This window comes from the organism of the source record quoted next, unplaced genomic scaffold (genome assembly GCF_019419815.1).
Source record: "Pyrus x bretschneideri cultivar Hongxiangsu unplaced genomic scaffold, Pyrus_bretschneideri_v1 Contig43, whole genome shotgun sequence".
Taxonomy (NCBI): Eukaryota; Viridiplantae; Streptophyta; class Magnoliopsida; order Rosales; family Rosaceae; genus Pyrus; species Pyrus x bretschneideri.
The window spans coordinates 1,071,118-1,097,500 of record NW_025999757.1 but is presented as its reverse complement, the minus strand read 5'-3'; the positions used below and the strand labels follow the sequence as shown (position 1 = coordinate 1,097,500).

The following is a 26,383-nucleotide window of genomic DNA, read 5'->3' as shown; positions in this document are numbered from 1 at the left end:
TTAACTATTACAACAATATAGTGACACACTTAACATAAAATTCTGCCAACCATATAACAATAGTAAATCAAGTAAGTAATTTGCAAAAATTAGAAATGTATCATAAAAAGTAAATATCTTATGTTATACGTGTTAAAATGATTAACAAATTCTTAGTCAGTCGTATCTTATTAAGACTCGTGGCTGAGAAAATAAGAAGGGAGAAAGAGAGAAATGAAACATTACCATCTAGTCTCTTTAACTGTGCAAAACCTAAAATTCACATAGTCAACGGCCATACTTGAAACCAATGAATAAAAAATTAATAAAACTTCATCAGAGATTCAGAGTAATAGTTAAAAATTTGGAAGACCCAAATAAAAATCATTTAGCTATAAACAGTATGCAAAAACGTGAAGAAAAAAAAATAGAGATGCACTAAGACCATAATTCATGACTATTATCCAAAATCTCCAAAGTAAACATACAATCAAATAGATTCCTCTCTATTTTTCATCTCTCTCCCTGTTATTTAGTATTGTGATAAGGTTATGATAAGCAATTATTTTTTCAAAATTTAATAATAATAAACATCACAGTATAAGTTTAACATGAGAGAAAGAGTCAATCTCTACCTTTGATATGTTGATCCTACCATTCCCCTACATACTTGATCCTTTTTAAGTCCACCTATTGGCAAAATAATAAAGACAAAACTTGTAACACTATTTAAACAAAAAGAGATTTCTCAATCAGAAAAAGCTTCAATTTCAATTAATTTATTCTGTGATCGCAATATTGGAACTTGCATTTGGTTCAAAAAAGTAATGTAAATTGATCAAGCAAAAGAAACTACAAATAGAATCTATACCAATTGGTTTAAAAGCATTAATCAGTATGACAATGAAAATTTCATACTAAAATCTCACCTTGTGACATTACCTTATATGTGTTCATTTCCTATTTTTCATCAGACGCATTCTCATTCTCTAGTTTTGAGTTTAATTTTTCTTTCGACTCCCTATGTAGATGGGCTCAACCTCCTTTTGTTTTTCCTAGAATTTTTTCATTGAAATACAAACCTGTGTAAGTGTTTGAAAACCTGTATTGGTTATGGATATTAACAAACTGATAGAGAACTTGTTACATAATATACATACCTGCAACAGTAGAACAGATGAGAAATGGTGGGTATCATCAATAGTACTTGTCATCAACATCAACTTATCATCCAAAGCGGCATTTAATTTCTTTTATTCTTCATCATCTATGATATATATGAATAATAGATCTCAAAAGAATGAAAAAAAAAAAAAAAAAACAAAATATGGTCGACATTGCTTTATAATTTCGTATCAATATGGCATGATAACTTGGTTGATTCATTTGTGAACTAAATTAAAAACAAACTTAAACGATAATTTAGTGATGAGAGGTTGATTATTCAATGATAAACTACATATGCACGCCGTTGTCTACTTAAGGTGAGCAATTTGAAGATTCTATACCTCACGCATCTGGAATCGTACATACAAAAGCAGTAAAAACGATGGGCACTGCTTCCTGAAAATAAAAAAACCAAATCATATACCCACACTAAAAATCCATATACAACACAACCTCAAAATTAATTATCACCAATTTTCTGTACCAAAATTAATTATCACCATTTTTTTTTTTACAGAAAATAGATCTGCAAACTAAACACGACCCAAAAAAATTTTAAATTTTGTTCAACAAAAGATATAAGAGGAGGAACATAAATTATATACCTTAATCAGAAGGGGCCTGCAAACTTCTATACAAAAACCATAAAATTCGAACGGCAACGTTTCCTGAAATAAAAAACAACCAAATCATACACCCACACTAAAAATCCAAACTCATAAACCATGAACACTTCTCCCTGGAAATAAAAAACAACCAAATCACAACCCATACTAAAAACCCAAACAGACAAAGGAAACCCCAATAATTAATCATCCAACCAAAAACGAAACAGGACCAAAAAAAAATTAAAAATTCTGTTGGAAAAAGATTTAAGAACAAAAATATAAATTATATACCTCACCCAGAAAGGGCTTGCAAGCTTGTACAATAAAACCTTAAAATTCAAAGACCAATGTTTCTTGCAACAAAAAGCGAAATCAGATCAAACATCCACACACAAAGTACGAAAAAAATTAAGAAAACGCTCAGCACAAAACGGCAAGACTTGAATTTTACACTAATCAATTAAAAAAAAATTTCTTGCTAACCAAACAGAAAATAAGATGCGGATGAAGCAACACACCTAAAACGGCGCAATTGGTTTCTGGAAAACAGCCAAAAAAATCCAAAATGCCTTTCTAGACGACGAAATCAAAATCGAAACGGAGAGACAGGCGAAGAGATGGAGAGAGAGCAAATGAAAAGGAAAAGAGACGGAACAAAATGGAAGACATTTCACCACCAAATTTCAACAAAGAAGTAACAAAGCACAAAAAAATAAAAAAAAAATCAAATATTTGGCTTTTGGGTAGTTGAGAAGAAGTGAGATTTAATCACCTATCAAAGGCTAAATTGGGAGCACGATGGTGTGGCGAAGAGATTGAACAGATGAGGAAGCAAAGATCGAACAGATCTCACGAAGCGAAATCGAAATTGCTAATCGGTTGCAGAGCACATTTTTTTCCTTTTTGGATTTCTGCGATTTCTGAGGAAGAAGTCGAGAGACTTCTATTGGACACCATGTTAAAATACACCAGAAGAGTCCGGAAGAGTAAAAACAAAAAGAAGGGAGCACGATGACCAACACGTGTGAAGCATGGCACAAATGCAATTAAACAAATCAAGCAGGGGCAAAAAGGGAAGCACACTGCCCTAAAACAGTGCCACCCGAGTTTGGAATCTGACAACAAAGCAAAAGGGGCAAAGTTGAAATAAAAGAAGAATGGGCGATGACAAAATCGGAAATCCACTGGTCATCCACAGTGACCAACCCTTACGGGTTTTAGTATATATGATGTGTTTGTCTGTTCCTAAGTTACATAGGAAAATAGGCATGCTCCACTACTAATATGGTTTTTTATATCAAGTCCTAATTTTCGTTTTAAAGCCATTTAATATTACGGTCTAATGATATTACTTTTTATTGATAAGTGAAAAGTCTTAGATTTGGTTCTATCTAAAGAAAAATTTGAAGCACATTATTGCTGGCAAATTGTAAAACCCATTGTAAGATTTAGCCACTCTTCCATCTCATATAGATAATATTATTTGTTAAAAAAAAAAAAAAAAGTCTCAAATAAAACCCTAACTGAGTGAATTCCACATCGTTTTCCAAAGGCTGAAAAGAGGACCAAACGCAATAAGGGAGGCCCGCAAAGTCGGCCCAATAGTCGACAAAAGGCTGATAAACCCTAATTCATTTCTCCTCCTGTATATTAGCACTCAGCCGCCGCGAGCTTTAACCTTCTTGGTCGTCTTCTGTTATCTCTCATTTTCCAACAGAACCCATCACCCCGTTCCCTCTCAACTCCCGGTACGTTCTGGTTTTTCGTTTACTTGTTAACCCTTTGTGTGGCTCCGTCGCATCCTGCAGATGATTTGTTAATTTAATTTTTCTGTGATAACACTATATTTTTCAGTGGATTTGTTTTGTTTCTATAATTTATTTTTGGGTTTAATTCAAAATTTAGGTGGTGTTGTTCTTGGATTTGAAATTGTTAGATTCTTAGGTTCATAATTCAGATTTCAGACTGTTGTTTTTAGTATAATTCAATGAAGTCGTTGTTGGTTTTGTTGGATTTAAATTCATGGTGCTTTTGCGTTGAAGTGGTAGTTAAAATGTGAAATCTTCACCTTTCCGTTGGTATTCGTGTTGAACTGATGAAGTTTTATGCTCAGTGATGTAATTATCAGGTTTTGCAAGGAAATAATTGATATATATATATATGTATGTATGTATGTTTGTGTATAGACTTGGACATATACGGTGTGTGCGCAATGCTGCCGAATCTTAATACATTGATTTGTTTTGTGTGATTTGTATGCATATTTTGATGTACAAAGATGTATGCAAATGCGGTATTTGTTCTCGTGAATGTTGGGCTTATATCTGTTTTGTATTTTGGCAGCAGGAGATAATCGACAATGAGTCGAGGAACTGCAGCAGCAGGTCCCAAGGGGAAAAAGAAGGGTGTGACTTTTACCATTGACTGTGGAAAGCCTGTGGAGGACAAGATCATGGACATTGCATCCCTTGAGAAGTTTCTTCAGGAGAGGATCAAGGTCGGAGGCAAGGCTGGTGCACTTGGCGATGCTGTCAGTGTGACCCGTGAGAAGAGCAAGATCACTGTCAGCTCTGACAGTAACTTCTCAAAGAGGTATTTTTGTTGATCTTTCGTGATTAATTCTTGTATGACTAATTGAAGGTGTGGTTAATTTATTAAATTCGTGCATTCTTTTTAATGCTTGGTGAGTTTAGCTTGGCTTTCTTTGGAATATTTGTGTCTTGATCCAGACATTGATGTTTAACAGGCATTGAATTCTATTTAGTTCTCATTCTTTTTAGTGTGCTTAACGGATGAAATCTAGCCCTTTTGTGCAGAGCATCCTTTGAATTTTTCTCTGATGACTTGCCGTCTCTGTGATGATAGCTGTTTTACATTTTAACTGTCAAATGCTTATAGATATTAGAGCAAATCTGCATAGGCATCAGAAGGTTAACGCTTAGTGAAGTTGATTTTTCGAAATACTCCTAGGTACTCATTTCAACTGAATTCTACGTCGTTCATAAATATTAACATTTGATCCTTTGTTTGACTCTTCTGTTAATTTTGTTAAACCATCATTTTTGTAGAGCAGCTCGAGCTTATAGATTATATCATTTTGTGTTTAAAATCCTGAAATAATAAACTCAAACAAAAAAAAAAAGAAAAGGATTTCGTCTCTTTGTTTAGTTGGATGATTTTGACTCATCCGGCATTCCATTTTAGGTTTCTATTTTCATTTTATGCAACCCTAGGTTAAACAAGTTCTTTGCCCGTAACTGTAACTGAAAAATGGAGTACAGTTTTTGCGTAGTTTTACAAATATTTTTGTTGTTTTTGTGGTTCAGGTATCTGAAGTACTTGACAAAGAAATATCTAAAGAAGCACAACGTGCGAGATTGGCTACGAGTGATTGCTTCCAACAAGGATAGAAACGTCTACGAACTGAGGTACTTCAACATTGCCGAGAACGAAGGGGAGGAGGAAGATTAAGATGCCGGGTCATCCAAGAACCTTGTTCGCTTATTCCGTTTTACGCGTGGTACTGTTAAAATTAATGCTGTTTTGAAATTTTGTTTTTCTTTCTAATGAGATATTTGCTATCAGTGGATGAGAATACAGATGTGGATTGTAGGAAGTTGAACTAGTTATGTTTTAACGAATTCACCGGGTGATATTCTCAAAGTTTTCAGCACTGCTATTTCTTCTCCCTGATTGTTGTTTCATCCCTTTTAACTTATGATGTCGAGCCTGTTGCCGAGTTGACGTTGAAATTCTTTGAGATTGCTACTTTATTAGTTTTAACATCGACGTGGCTCATCCGGTCGTTGAACCTTACGTATGAAATTCAGGGCATTTTTTGCGAGGCCATTGTTTCAGTTTTTCATTCAGCTTCTCTTCCTTGTAGTGCAAATAGCGCGGATCAGCCTAGTAAAACCGACACCTCCGCAACCAGCAGATGGAAGAACAATTTGTATCTTAAATTTTCTTCTCTCTTTGTTACCGTAATGAGTTTTTAAGCCTAAATTACAAAGTAAAACAAAAATTAGTACCGCTAAAGGGAAAGCCCAGAATTTACCACAACACCGAGAAGCAAGAGATTTTTCTTCAATATTACATAACATTTGAGTTATACGGAAATGAATGACTAAGATTAAAAATAGATCTAAACAATACCAAAAATCAAATTAAACAGTTAAAACACCCAAAACCAAGAGGCCCAAAACCTAATGTGCAAGCAAAGGCGTTCGTGTTATTTCTTTGGTATGATTTGGTATGAAAGGTACGAAGCTAGATATCACATAAATTATGCAGGTTGTGAGCAGCATTTAGGTCGCTAAACTAAAGCATGTTTTGATGCTGTAAACTGTTCTCAATTTATAAGTTGGAGGATTTTATTGAGTTGAGCAAGAATGCATCTTCAATTGTCCTCTACCCTTCAACTTTTTAATACAGCATAGCTTGTCCGCACCATACTCCATGAAAGAAGTAACCATGGACGTCCAGGCAGTAGGCAAGTGCGGCCTCACAAACTTCCAACCAAGGATGGCAGAAAACGAAAGTAACAACACAAGTCAACTAGAATAGAGTACATAATAAAAAACCTACACAACACAAAAATAGGAAATTGATGTGTATGCGTGTGGGGTTGAATTCGTGCCACCATTTTTTTACATAACTTTTGACGTATTTTTTAGGAGCATATTTCGTAATATATTTCAACGACCAGAACCGTCTCCAAAGATATAGGTCCCTTACGTGTATTTAAATTACTTCTTTGGTATCTGAATTTTGTCAATTATATGTATATGCATGTATAGGTTCCCGCTGAACTTTTCAAGCTCATCCTAACTAAATTTTGCAAGTTTACGAACTAGGCAATCCTTGAGGTTAGACGAACTGAGTTGGTAATAGATAGGAGGCTTGGAGTTTATTAGTGCTGGTATGTTTGTAAAAATTCTTGGTAATTTGTATAAGAGCAATTTTATTGGAATTTTATTTTTATCCTTTATTTATTTATTAAATTTTAAATCGTGTGTTGGAATTGGGGTTTTGTACCAAGTACCAACCCTGGGCCTAGGGCGGTTCCACAGACGCGTGTTAAAAATTATTTTACAAAAAAGCGTCACAGGTTCGTCCATACATACATATATATATATATATATATATATATATATATTTCAATTTCACAATAAGTTAAACTAAAGATGGAAAACCTATAATTAATCTTGGAATAATACAATTAAAAAGATGCAGTAATCACAGTTGACTAAACTGAACTCCAAGTGTGAATCAATCAGATGTGCAGTAACCCAATTTAAATCAATATAAAAATGATATTGCAAAATATAATTCCATATAAATATCGGAAATACAACACTTTGGAATAACATTATTCAAAATTACAAGTCTACCTTACCTATGACGAGGAGCCTCCAGGTAGAAATCATAAATCGAACTTAGAATAAGGTCAACAGAGCAATGAAAATTCTTTAAAAATATTGATTTATCTTTAGTTTGAAGCCGATTGCCTTGTAACATTGTGTTTGGTTGTAGAGAGGGAGGGCATATTGCTGTTGCCTGTTGGAGTATTGACTCGATCAACATTTATAATTTAAGAATACTGAAAGAGATTTACGAGTGCCATTGATCATGGCAGAAATCTCTGAATCTCGTACACATTCCTCTGGTGCTTTGTGCTTGCCCTGAAGGTGGAAGAAGCCCCGCTGCCGAAAACGCTTTTCCCATCTGTTCTCTGCTACCGGAACCTATAGATATATTGTCGTACCAATATCATTCATTACTTGGTTAAAAAAACTGAATTCTGAAACGCAACATTCCCTATGGTGTCTAGTATACACAATTACACACCAACAAGGAAGTTAACACTCAAAAACCTCCCAAGAAAGAGGAGGGAAGAGGAAAGGAACCGTAGAACAAACACTAACATTACTTGTACAGACAAATCATAGGTATGGCGGATGTATATCCTTCCTAAATCATACACCCAGCACTCTGCACTAACATAACCATTTAAATAGAAAGCCATGGGAGTATTATTATTGCCAATGTACCTTCACTGGTATTGCAACACATACCATTCTCTTCTGCTACTTACAATGCATTGAGCGCGCACACACACACACACACATCATCAGTTCTGATCCTAATAGGAAAAAGAAGTTTATACGACCATTTTCAAAGAACTCTCTTATGCTCACGCATGTGAGACTACATGTATATCAATAATGTCTGTGAACTGAATATTAGGCTGATATGGAGAAATTAACATCATGATTTGCAGGCACATTTGCCCAAGACTATCTGCTGAAAAAGCTAACAAAATCCCATCTAACAAGAACGAAAAATTAATAAATGAAGAAACAAACACAAAGGAAAGAAAGAAAGTTTGTGGCTGGAGGGGGTGCTTATGTACCATGCATATCAAACTCATGTTTCCAGCCAGGCAAGTGACCTTCAACGTTACCATTCCATGCTACTTCAAAACCAGGAAGCTCATCTGCAAAAAAATGGCAACATCAATTTTACTGTTCGTACTTCTACAACATAACACTTACTAACCAACCATAAAGGGCTGCACTAACAAACCTTCATTTAAATTGTGTAAAGTTTGCAACACATCCACCTTTCCATCTGACATAAGCTTCCTTGTAACAGAATGGCCCTACATAACCAACACAATCATCTTAATTCCAATAATAAGTTCATAATTAATTTTTCTGATTCCTTTCGTGATGCTTACTTAGAAGACGTGAGAAAGAGATTGAATTAATAACAGCCACAAAATGATCTATGCAACAATAACAAAAACCAGATTGAGAAAATAAAATGGGCAGAAATGAATATATTCTGAAACAATAGCATACAATCCAGTCCCATTAAACTTGAACAAGATAGTAACATGGTTATCACGTACATGAGATTAATCCCTCAAGCAATACAATGAGCAAACCCACTCCATACACTTGCTCCATATTTGACCGTTAGAAAACGGAAAAGGGTGATTCTGAGTGTTCGGTACAAAAGGTCAGTAACCCTTTTGCATCAATTTCTTAGTTGGCTGCTCCTTTCCAGGAAATGCCTACTGCCTCAAACTACAACTTTTTATAGGTTTTATAGCCATTGTTCATTTGTTCTTGCTATAGGCTGTATTAACGAACAAAAGAAGTTTACCTTGTCATGAAGTCCTCTTGAAATCCTATGTGTTGCTTGACCAGTTGTCTTATATGCTTCTTTGGTCTCCTTAAGCGATACCTGATGTACAATCACAGCTTAAGTTAAAGAATTATGCAAATGAAAAATCAAATCCCAGAAAAATTACGTACGCCATCACCACCTGCCCTTCTAGTTCTTGTAGAAGTGTTATACGCTCCATCTACACCACCATATGTGACTCTGCAAGTCTGAACAGAGAAATTACGGCCCTGAGAATGTGCGCCTTCCACATTGTTGCGGTCATTTCTATACATCACATCCTTGCTTTTCCTCTCTGCTAGATTCAACATGGCAACCATCAACATCTTACAGCCAACTTAAATTACAAGCTAGAGGACAATCCTTAACAGTTTTCAAGCAACAAAGACGTGGAAATTTCACTACGGTCCACAAGATCATCTGGATGCTCAATAGATGGTTCTTTGCCTGAAACTGATTGCTTTCCAATGTTATCTCTTTCATCCCCAGAAACTTTATCTTGCCATCCCTCATCATCAGAGTTCAATTCTTCTACTGATATTTTGTTGGTTCTACCACTCTCCGGTGTATCATTAGAAACGGAACTTGGACCGAACATACTAAACTCGAAGATGCTACCAATCGGGCGACTGAAGAAGGGATCACCAAATGGATCCCTTCCACCAAAAAGGCTAGGGAACATGCTTCTTCTAGACCCAAATCCCTGGAAACTATCTACCAATCCGCGTGACCGAGAAACACCATCTCTAGTGTCTCTTTCACTTTGCATTTTGTTGGTGTTTTTGTTGGAAATTCAAATAAAAACAGGCTGTAAAAGGTTGCTGCTAGCTGGTAGTTTCTTTACAGGTTGTATCCACACATGCTGCAACTACAAAGACTAAAGTTTCCTCCATGTGCTAGCTGAAAGTGTGTTGAAAGACAGCAGAGATGTGAGCTGCTGTGTGCAAGCTGTCCAAAGTTCACATGATCTGTTTGCATGTGTTGTCTTATTGTTTATTCATTTTCTGCTTGTATAAATAAGCCTCCTTGCTAGGCTTTAGAATGATCCCATCCGAATCCCACTTCCAATTGTGAAGAAGCTTGTAAACTTTCTTATTCCATCAGTTTGTAAACCTTTTGTCATATATCAAAGTCCAAGTGTTTTGCCAAAGCTTGTTACTTCCCTCCTTTCTCTATTTCTTTCTTTGTCCAATTTTATTGAGAGTGCAAAGTGAGAGGTGTGATAGAGTTTGTAAACTTATCACCCACATATTTTGGTATTGAGTAAGCAAACTCTGGTGAATACCAACAGTTGGTATCAGAGCCAGAATACCATTCTTGCAAGTGCAGTAGCTATGGCGTCCAATTTAGTGCAACTCCAAGTTCCCACATTGAAGAAAGAAAATTATGAAAGATGGTGCATCCAATTCAAAGCATTGTTTGGATCACAGGAGCTATGGGAAGTTGTCAGTAGTGGGTATGTTGTACCCACTGCCGAGCAAGAAGCCGTATATACTGCGGATCAAAGGAACACTCTCAAGGACTTACGAAAGAAGGACCAAAAGGCGTTGTATCTTCTATACCAGGGTTTGGAAGATTCAACGTTCGAGAAGGTTGCAGAAGCAACAACAAGCAAGCAAGTATGGGATACACTCAGTACAATCTACAAAGGAGTAGATCGAGTCAAGAAAGTGAGGTTACAGTCACTTCGAGCAGATTTTGAAACTGCTCACATGAATGAAGGGGAGAGCATCTCCGACTATCACTCAAGGCTCATTGTGATAGTAAATCAGATAAGGAGAAATGGCGAGAGACTCGATGAAGTACGAGTTGTGGAGAAGATACTCCGGTCACTCACATCTAAGTTTGAGCATGTGGTGACTGCCATTGAGGAATCCAAGGATTTGGAGGTGATGAGCGCAGAGGAGCTACTAGGATCCCTCCTAGTTCACGAGCAACGCATTCAGAAGAATGCAAACCCCACAACGCTAGAGCAAGCTTTGGAGTCAAAGTTGAATATTGACAAACCAAATGGAGGTCGTGGGCAGTGGAACTCACGTCGTGGGAGTTCATCTAACCGTAGCCGAGGACGAGTTCGAGGAAGAGGTCGAGGCTATGCACAAAATCGAGGTCAGTCTCAGGAGTGGAGATCTACTCGAGGAAAGGCGCATATCCAGTGTCACAGTTGCAAGCAGTATGGACATTATGCAAATGAATGTTCATATAAAAATGGTGAGCATGTCAACATGGCAGAATCAAGTGGAAATGCTGGTGAAGAACTTACAGTCTTACTAGCACACCATGATATCAGTAGCCAACAAGATGTCTGGTATTTAGACTTTGGTGCAAGCAACCACATGTGTGGAAAGAAGGAGTTTATTGCCGAACTAAAAGATGGGGCCTATGGATCTGTAAGTCTTGGTGACTCCTCAAAGTTGCCAGTTGAAGGCAAAGGGAAGATCAAGATCATCCAGAAGGATGGTAAAGAAGAATACATCTCCGATACCTACTACATACCAGGTATGAAGAGCAACATTCTAAGCATTGGTCAACTGCTCCAGAAAGGGTACATTATACATATGGAGAATATGTTTCTCACTCTCAGAAATGCAAGGAGAAAACTTATTGCACGTGTTCAAATGTCAAAGAACCGAATGTTCCCGTTGAAGTTGAACACAAAGATTGGGAGTTGCAACATCGGTGTAATGGAAGATGAGTCATGGAAATGGCACCTTCGATTTGGCCATCTTCATTTCAATGGCCTAAAGTTGCTATCAAGTGGAGGAATGGTTCGTGGTCTACCCCAAATTGAAGCCACACGCCAAGTATGTGAAGGTTGTGTACTTGGCAAGCAAGCACGACTATCGTTCCCTGTTGGTGATACATGGAGAGCAAAGGCACCACTGCAGTTGGTGCACACAGATATATGTGGTCCATTGGATCCCATGTCTTATGGAGGTAATAGGTATTTTATTACTTTCATTGATGATTTTAGTAGGAAGACTTGGGTTTACTTTCTCAAGGAGAAGTCGGCTGCCCTAAGAATCTTCAAGGAGTTCAAGGCACTCACAGAGGCTGCAAACAACCACAAGCTTGTGGCTGTGAGATCAGATAGAGGTGGAGAGTACACCTCCAATGCTTTCCAAGCATACTGCAAGGAGCAAGGAATTAGGCATCAACTTACTGCTGCCTATACCCCACAGCAAAATGGGATAGCCGAAAGAAAGAATCGAACTATCCTTGACATGACAATGTCCATGCTTAAGGAGAAGAATTTGCCAAAAGAGTTATGGGCAGAAGCTGTAGCTTGTTCGATTTATTTGTTGAATCGATGTCCAACAAAGAGTGTCAAGAGGATGACACCACAAGAGGCTTGGAGTGGATACAAGCCGAATGTTACACACCTAAGAATTTTTGGGTGTGTTGCATATGCTCAAGTTCCAGAAGCCAAGAGGAGGAAACTTGATGATAAAGGTGAGAAGTGTGTGTTTGTGGGCTATAGTGAAGAGTCCAAGGCGTACAAGCTCTACAACCCACTAACTGGCAAACTAGTGGTTAGTAGAGATGTCATCTTCAGTGAGGAAGAGACATGGAAGTGGAACAACAAAGAAGTCAGTAAAGAGAAGATCGTCTCCATTGATTTTGAAGAACCAGAAGTTGTACCATCTATTGAGCAACAGCCTGCTCAAACAATCACAACAACTCCAGTGCACAGAATTGCAAGGAGTGGTCCTACATCTAGTGAGGAAAGCAGCTCCTCAACTCCAGTGAGGTTAAGGAGTCCCACAGAGATTTATGGACAAGAAGAAGAAGAAACCAATTTTTTCTGCTTCTATGCAGACCACGAGCCTCTCTCATTCAATGAAGCTGTGGAAGAAAATTGTTGGAAAAAAGCCATGGAAGAAGAGATCCATGCCATCGAGAAGAATGACACTTGGGAGTTAACAAAGCTCCCACCAAATCAGAAGGCTATTGGTGTTAAGTGGGTGTACAAGATCAAACGCACTGCAGATGGGAGTGTAGATCGGTACAAATCAAGGCTTGTAGCAAAGGGCTACAAACAGAAGTATGGAGTGGACTATGATGAAGTCTATGCTCCAGTTGCAAGACTTGACACGGTAAGATTACTAATCTCTCTTGCCGCTCAGCATAAATGGAAAATTTATCAATTAGATGTCAAGTCAGCCTTCCTTAATGGAGTTCTTGAGGAAGAAGTGTACGTGGAACAACTGGAAGGCTTCCAAGTACAAGGAGAAGAAGAAAAGGTGTATCGTTTGAAGAAGGCTTTGTATGGCCTCAAGCAAGCACCACGAGCTTGGAACTCAAGGATTGATAACTACCTTCACCAAAATGGATTTCGGAAATGTCCATACGAGCATTCAGTTTACATGAAGAATGGTGCAAAAGGGGAGTTCTTAATTATTTGTCTCTATGTAGATGACTTGTTGTTTACAGGAAACAATGAAGCAATGTTCTGTGAGTTCAAGCAATCCATGTTCAGTGAATTCGAGATGACTGACAATAGATTAATGTCATACTTTCTTGGCATAGAAGTGAAGCAAGGAAGTGACGGTATCTACATCTTTCAACAAAAGTACATGAGAGATATATTGGAGAAATTCAATATGGACAAGTGCAATATTGTCAACACTCCAGTTGCAACTGGATTGAAGCTGTCCAAGGAAGGAGAAGGTGAGTTTGTAAACTCAACCATGTACAAAAGCTTGGTTGGAAGCCTAAGGTACCTTACAATCACAAGACCTGATATAGTTTATGGTGTTGGACTCGTGAGTCGATACATGGAAACACCAAGGGAGTCTCATTGGCTGGCCGCCAAGAGAATTTTGAGGTACATAAGAGGTACTCTAAACTATGGTCTATTTTATAATTTTGGTGAAGATGCAAAATTATTTGGTTATTCAGATAGTGATTGGGGAGGTGACCAAGATGAAAGGAAAAGCACAACTGGCTATGTGTTTTTTCTAGGATCAACAGCTTTCTCATGGACTTCAAAGAAGCAATCAATTGTTGCTTTGTCATCATGTGAAGCCGAGTATGTTGCTGTAGCCTCAACCATGTGTGAGGCAATTTGGTTAAGAAATCTGTTGAAGTCAGTGTGTCATCCACAAGTGGAATCGACTGTGATTCATGTGGATAATGTGTCTGCAATCAAAGACAATTGAGCTTGTCTATTGTCACACAAAGGAACAAGTGGCTGACATCTTCACTAAGCCACTACCAGTTGAATCATTCCGGTTATTGCGTGAAATGCTAGGCATGAAGGCGTTTTGATTTGAGGGGGCGTGTTGGAAATTCAAATAAAAACAGGCTGTAAAAGGTTGCTGCTAGCTGGTAGTTTCTTTACAGGTTGTATCCACACATGCTGCAACTACAAAGACTAAAGTTTCCTCCATGTGCTAGCTGAAAGTGTGTTGAAAGACAGCAGAGATGTGAGCTGCTGTGTGCAAGCTGTCCAAAGTTCACATGATCTGTTTGCATGTGTTGTCTTATTGTTTATTCATTTTCTGCTTGTATTAATAAGCCTCCTTGCTAGGCTTTAGAATGATCCCATCCGAATCCCACTTCCAATTGTGAAGAAGCTTGTAAACTTTCTTATTCCATCAGTTTGTAAACCTTTTGTCATATATCAAAGTCCAAGTGTTTTGCCAAAGCTTGTTACTTCCCTCCTTTCTCTATTTCATTCTTTGTCCAATTTTATTGAGAGTGCAAAGTGAGAGGTGTGATAGAGTTTGTAAACTTATCACCCACATATTTTGGTATTGAGTAAGCAAACTCCGGTGAATACCAACAGTTTTTCCTTCTGGAATCAGAAAATGGCAGTATAGATTATTCTTTATAATAACACATTAGAAACCACGAATAAAAATGTTCAAAAAACCACTGTTTTAAGTTCAATTAGGTATGCTATTATGCTACAAAACAACAAAATATATGACTCAAAATCTAACTTTTGAAGCATTTCATATAATTGATTAAAAGTAAAATCGATGAGTTACTTACCAAAGGCAAGTGATTCAAAACAAAATTATCAACATATCAATTTCATATAATTAGAGAAAATCATAAAACTTAAATCACACAAAACTAATTAGTTATCGAAATGTGTATTTACCACTGCATTAACATGTAAGCGAACGATCATTCAAGTCATTAACCAAAAAAATTTCAAATAAAACTCATGAAATTCAAATGAAAATTAAAACCGTCACAGCAAGCGAGCTCTACGACTGATACGGAGCAGATGATCACGGATAGTAGAAAAATAGATGGATGTATGTTAAAATTAGGGACATAAGATTCTATGGACAGTAAATCGAACAGAGAAATTAAAACTCCGTTATATTCTGTTTGGCAGCCGAGAAAATGCGAGAGGAAAATAAAAAGATGAAACAGTGATTTATGATCGTACCTAGTAGAAGAAAATTCCAGAACGGCCTAGTTGCTTCTTCTTTCGGTTTGGCTGCCTCTATATACTGGTTCGTCTGATAGAAAGCGCGCGCAGGAGAGTTACACGTGTCCGCCTCCGTTGGTCCACGACATTCTGGAGACAACGATTGACTGCATCTGCATGCATTGGACACGTATCGCATAGTCATACCGTGTGGGCAAAACAAATGTTTGAAAATTTTAGTAAGCTAATTTACCAAATTTTACTAATCCTGCTCAACCAAATACGTAGTACATTTTTGCTCACTCACCGTCCTATTAATCATAGTTCGATTCGCTTAAATTTTAAGATTTGTGTTTATTCATTATTTACATTTTAAAATTTAAACTTATCTAATAGATCACAATCACATAAAGAATGTTATTCACATATCATTTTTTACTTTTCATACAATCCTTTCAATTTTCGTTCATCAAAAGAATCAAAACACTAGCAGGGATAGGGTGGGGAGGCAATGCATGCGTCTGACCCAAACAAGATGCCTTTGTTACCACTAAATTTTAGTATCTAATTCTAACCCAAGGAATCGAATATAAATGTGTATTAATTATTAGAGTATTTACTATGTAACTCAAGGTTTTAAAAGACGATAGGCGCTAGTCGGGCGGTGGGCTGAGGCCTAGCGCCTAGGTGGCTGGGAGGTCCGCTAAGCCAATTAGGCGGATTTAAGTAAATCTATTATATTTCGTGTAAATAAGTGTCTGTTTATACTTAAAATATATATAATTTCATCATAAACTAGAAAATAAAATGATATAAATATTATGAAGTATTGGAACATAATGAAAATATAGGGAATAATCATATAATGTGTGTTCATTTAAGTATGTAACAAATCTCTTACAATTTATTGAAAAAAAATGCAAAATGAAAGTTATCTATTTTCTATCTAAGTGAGTTGCGACCTAGACGGGTCTAAGTGGGCTAGGCGGTCTAGGTGGGCGCCTCAGCAGATCTAGGCACCCTTTCTTAATTTTCAAACGCCTACACATTAATCAAGGTGATGGCCAGTCACCTAGCGCTTAGGAGGGGTCTAGGCGGGGATTTTTAGAACAATGATTTAACTACAATAAAATAAGGGGTGTGTTATTCACATACCTCTTTTTACTTCTCACGCACTCTCTTAATTTTTGGCTGTCGGATTGAATGAATGGAAGAAGATCAAATGTCAGAAATTAATAAGAGATGTGCGAGAAGTAAAAAGAGGTGTGTGGATATCATACCCCTAAAATAAACATACATGTTTAGTTCATATTTTGGGTTAGAAAGAAAACTATGGAGCACCAAGAATTTGTTTTCAATCAATGAGGTTGGGATTCAAATTCAATTTTTTTTTTTCAACACTAAATATTGGATAAAGAGGTATCGGAAGATCAAAGATATATAGGAAACTAAATTTGAGGTAAAAATTATATCCATGTTAGACATGTGTAAGGGCAAAAATACACACACACACACGCACGCACGCACGCACGCACGCACGCAACCAATATTTGAGAACTTCTTTGTTAGGCCTCCATTGTCATAAAATCTTGGCTTCGTCATTGGATCAAAAGATAAAATTTAACAAGGAGTGTGTGCAATGGTGTAGCCACCCACAAGGCTAAGGTGGGTTGTACCTAAGGGAGGTTTTATGTAAGGGAAGTGCTATCCATGCACTCATTTTTACTTCTTACACACTTCTCTTAATTGTTGGTTGTTCGGATTGAATGAATTGAAGATGATCACTAACAAAATATTAATAAGTTTTTGTTGGAAGTAAAATGGGTTTGTAAATAGATCTATTCTTTTGTAAACTAATGCTTATAGCCTACTCAATTTCAATACAAATTATTATTTAATGTATATTTAGTAGAGGAGAGGTAGTAAATAATACCTTTTATGCTAAAAATTATAAATTAGTTCTATCTCCTGTCCCCCTTTATTCTATTCTTTAAAGAAAAAGACCATTTACCCTATGTAATTTAGCTTCTGTGCTTCTTACTCAAGAAAAGATTAATAAAGTTCTTTAAATACACAATTAAATCCCTATCTCCGCAATTCTTGACTTTCCGTCGCAATTTTCCAATGAATGTCACCTTTGGTATGTTCTTAATCTCCTTATTTACTTATTCTTGATTTAATTAGTAGGTTAATTATTTATATGGTCCTTGAATTTATCGGTTAGGATTATGATTTTGAGAATAGTTTATATTATATTGTTGTTCTTTTATATTGATTATTATATAATTTTATATAAGCAAAAAAATAAACATATAATTTTATGGTACTATTTTCAGCTAGCCCAACCAAGAAAAAAAATCATGGCTCCGCCCTTGAGTGTATAAAAGGTAAGAAGAGGTGTGTGAACATCACCACCTTAAATTAGTGGCATGTTTATTTAGCTAAAACGGGTCTGTAATTATTCCGATTTCTTGTTTTCATGTATTTACTAACATGTATAAAATAAAAAAATCGAGGGTCTCATCTTAGATTGATTATGGAGGGTATTTATCCCATGCCCATTCATTTCTCTCCTATATTCCCGTATGTCTTACTTGATTCATTACTTTCTCGTTCTAAGTAAAACACAATTAATATGGTGCTTATTTTTTATTTAAACATTGTCATAAGTTAGTTTTTATTTTTATTTTTAAAATCAAATGAAACTTCATCAAACGAATTAACATACGTAAAACATACATGGTAAATGTAGTCTCAAAGCAAACCTTGCCAAGGAAAATTCATTAGAGCAAATCCCCAAAGCACGAACAAAAGGCCACACATGCCTCAAATATGGTTCAAACATTGAACTTGTGATAGCATATAATACCTCAAAAATTGTATTTAAATACTGAGACAACAAATCATTTATACCAATAAATTCCGTAGCACGTGGTATACAAAAAAACCCATAATTCTTTAATGGCTAAATATTCAAAATGGTCTCTGAGATTTGCATAATCAATAGAAATGGTCCCTGAGATTGTCCACCATCCATGATTTTGGTCCCTCAGTTAAAAACTCTTTGGACAATTTTGAAAGCTTCGTAACTCAATCGATTCTTAACCATTTTTGAGTTAGCCACTTTTGAGCCGTTTTCTGGCCAAACCATGGCGATTTATCTATCAAGAAAGGTACCATTATCTTCATCTCATCGATAAGTATGATTTTGGTTTTTGAATCACTCGATTTCATTGAGTATTAAAGATGTTATGAACGTTTAAAATTTACCCAGTTTCCGATGAGTTTTTCAGTTTTCCTGCTATCCAGTCACCTTTCAGGCTATTTTCTGGCCATCTCCAGCAAACATTGGGCTTCCAAATAGGTACAATCTTTTTCTACACTTTCCTATCTTCATTTTGATATATTATGGGTCAAATTTGGTTAAGAATCGATTGAGTTACAAAGCTTTGAAAATTGCCCAAAGAGTTTTTAACGGAATGACCAAAATCATGGATGCTGGACAATCTCAGGGACTATTTCTATTGATTTTGAATCTCAGGGACCACTTCTATTGATTATGCAAATCTCATGGACCATTTTGGTTATTTAACCTTCTTTAATTTAATTAAGGAAAAACTAATGAAAAGCCCTAAAATACTTCCTTTTAATCTTTAGGAACAAGCATTTCTTAAATACCTAAATGGTCTTTGGAGCATATAGTCAGTACTCTACACTAAAGCAAATGGTTGGGGTGTTTTTTAAAAAGCAGTAGAGTATGTGAAACAAAGCAAAATGCAAAATCCAAAAAAGTATTGCCAATACAAATTTCTGCCATTTTTTGCTTTGACAAAAATGCACCTACAAAACAATCAACATTTTTAATCAAAGACCTAAGCTTCATGCACCCACTAGATTTTTTTTTTTTTTTTTTTTTTGTTTGGGGGGGGGGGGAGTTAGGCCAATGGATCTCCAATGCCAAAGTTAGTTTATTTGAAAAGAGTATGTGTTTAAGGCTTTTAGGGGTAGCAAAAGGTTATCGAAATTTGGTAGAGATTAAGGTATTTATAGGAGGAGAGGGCCAACCATGGTGTTAGGGTTTTGCCTTACACATGGCAGCATCCCTTATTTGAATAGAGTCAATTTTCAATTGAAAATGAATTAAAGATAGGATTTGATAATTAATTCTTATCTTTAATGCCTTTGACTTTTCCTTGCCATGGGTAGGTGAGTTGTGAGCAGTCGTATTCAGCTACTTGGACATTCAGGGATGCTGGGCTATGCGTGAGAGTATTTGAGAAGGCTGCCTACAATCTTGTATTTCTTGAGCAAAAGTCCACTTGTCGCCTTTAAAATTTTTGAGATTATTTTAGACTCCAAAAGTGTCATTTAGAAACACTAACAGTGACAACCACTTTTTGAAATAGGGGAATTTTATGAATGATTGTATCTTTTGTGAAGAAGTTTTGTAAGATAGCCGATACATATGTATATAAATGAAGGCCTTCCTTCATTGAAGAAACACGCAAATAAATACGGAGAAAAACATAGAATCATACATTTAGAGAAAAACTTGAGTTTTCTAGCATCCTTGTAAACACTCGTCATTTGTAAGCTTTCATCATTTGTAATATTTTTGTATATCAATAAAAGAGTAAATGTACATATTGAAGCGAGTCTCCAAACTTAAGTAAGCTCTCTTTCTTTTCTTTTAGTGTGTTTGTTTAATTAGACTTCCAGTCCAAAATAGGGAAACACTATTGTACTTTATTGTGACAACCAATCCCTACTTTTCACTGTAATTTCTTTTCCGTTGGTGTGAGTTGATGATTTTACCCATTTTTGGACAAAAGTGAAATCTGATCTGGACGTGTTTTTCGGCTTTCAGTTTCATTTTCCTAGTTTTGTACTAAATTAGTACTCGTCACTACAAACGTGTGAGCGCGTGTTAGACTCGAATCGGATCTATAACGAAAGAGTTATGCTCCGTTAAAGTATGTTAATGGGGTATTTTTGTACACGCATGTACAAATTAACAGTATTGGAAACACTGTAAGAAATCAGATTTTTTAGATTAAAAATTCTATAAAATCTGAAATTCAAATCCAATCCTCCCCTTGATTGGTGGATCTGTGTCCCCTCTCCCTCACACAAACAACCAATCATCTCCTTGAATTCCTCCTCACCACCCAATCAATTTCTTTCCCTCTTATTGGAAACAACCAATTAGACTTCACTCTCACACTTCTCACCCAATCAAATTTTAGAGAAAAAACAAACCACTCTATCTTCTCTATCTCTCTCCCCGAAGGCTCTATCACTGTCTTCTATCTGCAGCTCCCTCAAACGACCCTCAAAGCACTCAAACGTGACCTGCAACCTACACCATTGAACTCCCCTCAACTCCACGAACACAACCATGTAACCAAATCGTGATTTGGTTGAGTTTTGACTCACCAGCTCAAAAGGTCCGACTTGGTGAGTTTTGGTTCAACAAGTTCGAGGCTGAGTCACGGGGTTTTGAAGGTCGAGGAAGCTCCTACACAACTTCCTAAGGGTCCTATAGTAGGTTTGGAGAAGTGTTGACGTTGAAACACAAGGTTTCAAGGAGTCGAGTTTTTAACCAAACCTTTCAAGGCTTTTTAGGCTACCTCTGTCCACTTTTTGGACTCCAAAAGGGTATAACGCGATTTTACTTTTCATAAGCTTCATTTCCATATAAATTTTGTGAAAAATGGTTGAGAAATGAAGAAGATATGAATGTTTGAAATTTTACCCAAAGTCCGGCGAGCTCAGACGGCGGCGGACAACGGTGACCAGCGAGGACCATCAGAGAAGACGAAGGAATATTTTGTCAAAGTTGATGGAATATTCTAATGACGTCAGGTAAATCCGTTAAACTTTGTTAGTTATTTAACGGAATATGCCGTTAAACTGACGGAATATTCATGACAAACGTCAGGGTCTTGCCTGCGCGTGGTGGCGCGTATGGCCGTGCCCTAGCCGGCGTGTGGCAGTGTGTTCGACCTTCGATTAACCTTCTGTCAATTTGTGTAGGTTCATGACATCCAGTAGATCGATTTCGTATTCAAACCCCATGTTTGAGCAATCTATGGAGGTTTTATTTAAGTTTCCGTTTATGTGTTATTAAACTAAGTTAATTAGTAATTTCATAGATAAGGGAAATGTACCCCGATGGTGTATGGGATCAAGCAAGGCTCGAAGGCTTCATTTCAATTGCGTATCTATGAGTGGGTAGTTTGTTTTTATATCTATACATTGTTTATAGTTTCCATAAATGCATATTTATTCCATTTTTACGCTTATATTGCCTAGTATCTTTATTGTGATATTAAATGTGATAAATGCTGCTATATGGTTGAGATATTACTGTCATGACATTCACACATAATTGTACATGCTTATCATTGCTGCATCCCTGTGTTAGTGCTTGCCCCAGGGCCATGGCCAGTCCTTCACGTGTATGTTCACATTCGCACCATTCGCTAGCCTTGGATCCAAGTTAGGTGCCAGTCCTGTCGTACATATTGCATTAGGCAATTCTGACTCGTATGTGACTGGGCTTCGGCACCAGCCTTCACGTGATCGTAGTACTAGAGTGTATTAATTACACTCAGTTTTGTTCGTGTCAGAAATTATTTGTACGAACTCGTGTATCAGCTTAGGTGGATGAACACTTAGTTATACTTGATTATCACATGATTATATTACTGCGGCATTTGAGGATAGGATTCTGACGTGCTAGTAATGGACTTAGTTACATGATTTATGCTAGAAGATAGAGAGGGTGAGGTTGGTACAATGTTACATGAGTGTGATGATTGAGAACTAGAGATGAAATACTATGTGTAACTTGTGTATCGATGCATGTAACTGTGTTATAAGGCATGGTGATACTACAACATTGGTTGTTACCACAGGCAAATGATGAGATGTACTTGATATAAAAAAAAGATGGTTGATGGTTTTGAATGTATCAATAATTTGTATATGGACAGTCATGTTCATCAAACACAATGTATCTAGAAATTTAAATCTTTCTCCAGACACATTATGACAAATGTACCCCTAATATTGAGAAGCATAGCCTAAGAAAACATATTATGTTGTTTTGGCTTGTAATTTGGTACTGAGATATGACTTTAACAAAGGGTAGTAAGCACAATCAAATATCCTCTAATGTGAAATAGCTGGAACGTGATGCGAGAATTACTTAACACTCAAATTAAACCCTCGTTTGACAATTGTAGTAGAATGGATAAGTGAGGGATCGTTCTAGACCGGGGATTAGGAGGGCTTGCTAAAACCTTCTAAATTGATTTCTAACTATTTTGACAATAAAGTAAAGGGGGGATTGTGTTTGGACAATATTAAATTAAATGGACAAATTGTAATTAAAGGCAAAATGTAAATATGAATGAGATGAAAATATGGATAATGGAATAGCCAAGGGGTTCATCTCCACACATGTTATACTTGCATACAAAATTGATTCTCAGTTGGTCTTTCGATAAATTATGGAACTCGACGCCCCAAGTTAATTAGGTCCGCTTAAATTAACCTTCAAATTTCCCTAGAATCATTGAATTGGATGAATATGCATCGCAAACAAATTATTCCTAACAAGTTCTCTATATGAACAGCATGATAAAGATACAAGTTAGAATCATTACGTTCTTTGGAAATTATAAGCATCGACAAGGCATTTGTAACTATGAAAAGCATGATACTCGTGCCAAGAATTCATTTAACGCGATTGTTTATAAGCAACCTCCACTACTTGTGAATATAAGTTCATAACTATTAGGTGAAATTCACTTATATTCTAGCGTCATATTTATGCATGAAAATTAAGCGCGCATTCTTAATAAACATTCATAAATAAGTTATCAATCAAGCAGTTAAACAAATTGAATCCACAACTTATGAAATTCCAACCAAATATAATCAATTCATATTGCAAGTATAACCATGGTTTCGAATCACCCCCTAGCTAACTAGGGGGATTTAGCCTCTCATGTTCACAAAAAGAGAATTACAAATGAATTTAAACATAAAGCACAAAGGATTGATTACACCTAGAACGCCCAACGAATCCACGTGAATTGATGCGCGTCGAAGCTCCTCTTTCCTCTTCTCCTTCTGCGGCAGTGAGGTTAAATGGATGATTTGGATTTTATTTTGGGTTAGGGATGGATTTAGGGAGGATTGGTGGTGTAGAAAGGTGTGTAAGGTGATGGAGGAAGGTTGGTATGGTAGGGGAATGGCACGGATTGATTTCTGAAAATGAGGGAATGGCTTCAACTTATTCATTCCTCTTTCGCTCCAAAAAGCTCCACTTTGCATCTTCTTGCACACTTTGGCCTTATAATCTGAAAATACACAAAAGTGGCCTTAAACACTGAAATAGATAAGTAAACACAACATAAATGCACGAGAACAAGCTAATTAAGTCGCATGAATATGCTCCTATCAAATTCCCCCACACTTAACTTTTGCTAGTCCTCGAGCAAAACAAAACAACTACAGTAAACAAAACGCAACAAAACATACAAAACAACCTAAACCTTCCAATATTTGCCTCAGGGATTTCTAATGAAACATGACATGTCAAAGATCATTACTCACATAGCTTTTAGTCCTACTTCCCCTTAAGCACATACTTTAATCATAGTCATCATTCACTAGTTCGCATTTAATCAATTAAAACATATTTTGAATGTAGTAACATGCCTTAGAGAATTCCCTCAATTCCTTACAAGATATACACTCTATTTTCACTCAGATTTTCTAACTCCACACCCTAAACTAGTCATATGTGAGAAGATTGATGTAGATATGAAAACGAATGCTCACATATATGTTTCACAACGAATGCAATTTCTAGAGTTAAGAAGCATGTTTAGATATGATCTCATGAATAGAATGCTACTACTTAGATGCGAGAACCAGTGACACCATATGCTCATACCAAATTCAAACTCCACAATTGAAATGCACAACACTCAAGATAGAAGTCAAGGGTTGTAACAGGGCTTGGGGTATTGGCTAACAACGAAAGGTAGGGATAAACAAAAGTTCTTTAAGCAATAGCAAGCAAAGTATTGAAATTAAGTCCTAGAATTCCCTTAGAATGCAGAAATCAATTTTTAGACAAATGGGGAAGATTCAAACAACTCTTAGGGCCTAATTCAATGTTTTGGGCCCTTACTTCAACAACCAATACTTTAGAACTCTTTTTCATTTTTTTTTTTTTTTTTTTTTTAAGTTTTTTTTTTTTTTTTGACTCTTTTTTAGCCGTGCCTATGGCACATAAACTCACATCAATAATCCTTCCCCCACACTTATTTTCTGCAACATATTAATCAAAAGGAATTCATTGCTTACTATGCTTCGAGAACAAGGGTAAGGATGGTCCTAATCTAGGCTAGGTGAGGATAATGTGGGTTAACAAAGAACATGGGCTAACACGGCTCAACGGGGTTAAACTTAAACACAAAATGAGTGAAGGGCACATGGCTGTTTGGCTTTGATGGTGGTCACTACACAACTTCATCTTGAATATGTGGTATGCAAATCAATGACATGCTTTGAATGAAATGGGCATGAGTTCTAGCATTTGGAACTAAGTGATGAAACGCCTTCTAAGTAGTAACCAAGCAAAGAATAATGAGATCATGCAACGACTTTAGAAAACAATGACGCACAGATTATTACTCTCCAAATAACGTTTAGGCTCAAGTCTCACAGGGATGTATCGTTTGTTTAAGTTCATTCCTTCAAGCATGTTACAAAAACTAATTTTTATCATTTGTGATTACATGTGAATTCGTAAACTATAACGACAACCAAGCATAAACCAAAGAGTATATCAAACGTCCTTCCATGTTTGTAACTTTCTTTAACCATCATGCAATTAAAAACCAAATCCTCATCATTGCGTTGGAAGGTACCCTACGACACAAACACACAAAAACAACTTTAAAACAACTCTTTTTGGGTTTTTCAAAACAATGTTTCAAATTTTTATGGGATTTTCGAATTTTTAAGTCAAAACACATTAAAACAGTTTAAAAACATTTTAAAACAGCAAGGAACAACACTTGAAGTTATGGGTGATAAAATCCAACAAATTTGCATCAACATACTTAGTTACCCCCCCCACACTTAAATCAAACATTGTCCTCAATGTTTTAAGCTTAAAACACACCAAACAAAAGAAAACATATAAAACAACAACTAAACATACTAAACATGGCAGAATGTATCTATCAAAGAGAAGAGTTTTAGAGATGCAAATCTGGTTGTGGAGTGTAAATTCCATCTTCTCCTTGGTGATTGCAGTGAGGCTTCATCTTGAGTGATTCCACAGGCTTACTCTTGAAATGCGCTGCTCCCATCGTTGATTTTCCTTTGTGCTACTCTTAAACTGGGTAACAGGCTTCCTTTGTTCTCCCTCGAAGGTCTGAGCTTCCTTCTTTTATCTGTTTCTTTGTTCAATCTCTCCAATTCGTATTGAAGAGGGTTAGAGGATAGCTCGGCAAAGCTAGGTAAGCAACCAGGGAATAGAGTCCAGATAGACTCCAAGTGCCGGCTGATTGCTTCTTTCACTTTGCCATGCAAGTAATATCAAGGACAAAGGAAAAGACAGGGAAAGAGCATGATATGAGATACCTTTGCTTTTGCTCTTGATGATATGAGATACCTTTGCTTTTGAAGAAGCGGTGAATGAATCAGCACATGTATTTGTGGTGCTGTTTCCTCCTGGGTCATCTGTACTCCAGGCATCTGGTATCATCTTTGGGGAAGAAGAAAGAATGGAGTATTTCGAAAGGCTTTGCTGGGAGTGCGCCCTCAGAGGTGAAAAAGAGTTGGGCATTTTCTTCAGTTCTGCTTTGCCAAAAAATGAAGGTCGACATATATAGGGAATTCAATAGCAAGTGGTGGTACTGTTCTTTTACCGTTGTCAACAAACGTTTTGATCCCGCAAATCCGGCTTTTTGAAATAGTGACGACTCTTCGATCTTTGAATTTGCCTCTTCAA

At 36.6% G+C, this 26,383-nt stretch overlaps 2 protein-coding genes and 1 long non-coding RNA gene across 6 annotated transcripts in view; 1 reads left to right on the top strand and 2 right to left on the bottom strand.

The window, feature by feature from the left end:
* Nucleotides 1-1,444, bottom strand: part of LOC125469448 — a 2,456-nt gene extending 1,012 nt beyond the window's left edge. The window contains exons 1-2 of one of the 2 annotated variants that reach the window (XR_007251756.1): nucleotides 909-1,444; nucleotides 615-669 (exon numbers count right to left, since the gene is read on the bottom strand). This is a non-coding gene — a long non-coding RNA (uncharacterized LOC125469448). Of the gene's footprint in view, nucleotides 1-257; nucleotides 670-908 lie in introns of those variants that run through there. The other variant, XR_007251755.1, reaches the window with a different exon arrangement.
* A 1,896-nt stretch (nucleotides 1,445-3,340) lies between these two features.
* On the top strand, nucleotides 3,341-5,440 carry LOC103930490 (60S ribosomal protein L22-3). 2 transcript variants are annotated; one of them, XM_009339832.3, is made up of 3 exons: nucleotides 3,341-3,502; nucleotides 4,098-4,346; nucleotides 5,081-5,440. In XM_009339832.3, exons 2-3 carry the CDS (start codon nucleotides 4,114-4,116, stop codon nucleotides 5,223-5,225), a joined length of 378 nt encoding a protein of 125 aa, XP_009338107.1. In that variant the 5' UTR covers nucleotides 3,341-3,502; nucleotides 4,098-4,113; the 3' UTR covers nucleotides 5,226-5,440. The 2 variants fall into 2 exon arrangements, with proteins under 2 accessions (XP_009338107.1, XP_009338109.1); XM_009339834.2 differs by having other exon boundaries at nucleotides 3,346-3,502; nucleotides 4,101-4,346.
* A 1,606-nt stretch (nucleotides 5,441-7,046) lies between these two features.
* LOC103930501 lies at nucleotides 7,047-10,116 on the bottom strand. Of its 2 annotated transcripts, none has more exons than XM_048566863.1 (5): nucleotides 9,091-9,231; nucleotides 8,928-9,008; nucleotides 8,343-8,418; nucleotides 8,170-8,253; nucleotides 7,047-7,501 (listed from the first exon to the last, which is right to left on the bottom strand). In XM_048566863.1, exons 1-5 carry the CDS (start codon nucleotides 9,127-9,129, stop codon nucleotides 7,368-7,370), a joined length of 414 nt encoding a protein of 137 aa, XP_048422820.1. In that variant the 5' UTR covers nucleotides 9,130-9,231; the 3' UTR covers nucleotides 7,047-7,367. The 2 variants fall into 2 exon arrangements, with proteins under 2 accessions (XP_048422820.1, XP_048422819.1); XM_048566862.1 differs by having other exon boundaries at nucleotides 7,048-7,501; nucleotides 9,080-10,116.
* Between the last annotated feature and the right edge of the window lie 16,267 nt (nucleotides 10,117-26,383).

Excerpts from the sequence above, each read along its gene's own strand:
- LOC103930501 (XM_048566862.1), bottom strand. The coding sequence starts at position 9,274 with ATGTTGATGGTTGCCATGTTGAATCTAGCAGAGAGGAAAAGCAAGGAT. Across the intron at positions 8,254-8,342 it reads TTTACACAATTTAAATGAAG|ATGAGCTTCCTGGTTTTGAA; the intron begins GTTTGTTAGTGC and ends ATTTTTTTGCAG. Across the intron at positions 7,502-8,169 it reads ACATGAGTTTGATATGCATG|GTTCCGGTAGCAGAGAACAG; the intron begins GTACATAAGCAC and ends ATATATCTATAG.
- LOC103930490 (XM_009339832.3), top strand. The coding sequence starts at position 4,114 with ATGAGTCGAGGAACTGCAGCAGCAGGTCCCAAGGGGAAAAAGAAGGGT. Across the intron at positions 4,347-5,080 it reads GACAGTAACTTCTCAAAGAG|GTATCTGAAGTACTTGACAA; the intron begins GTATTTTTGTTG and ends TTTGTGGTTCAG.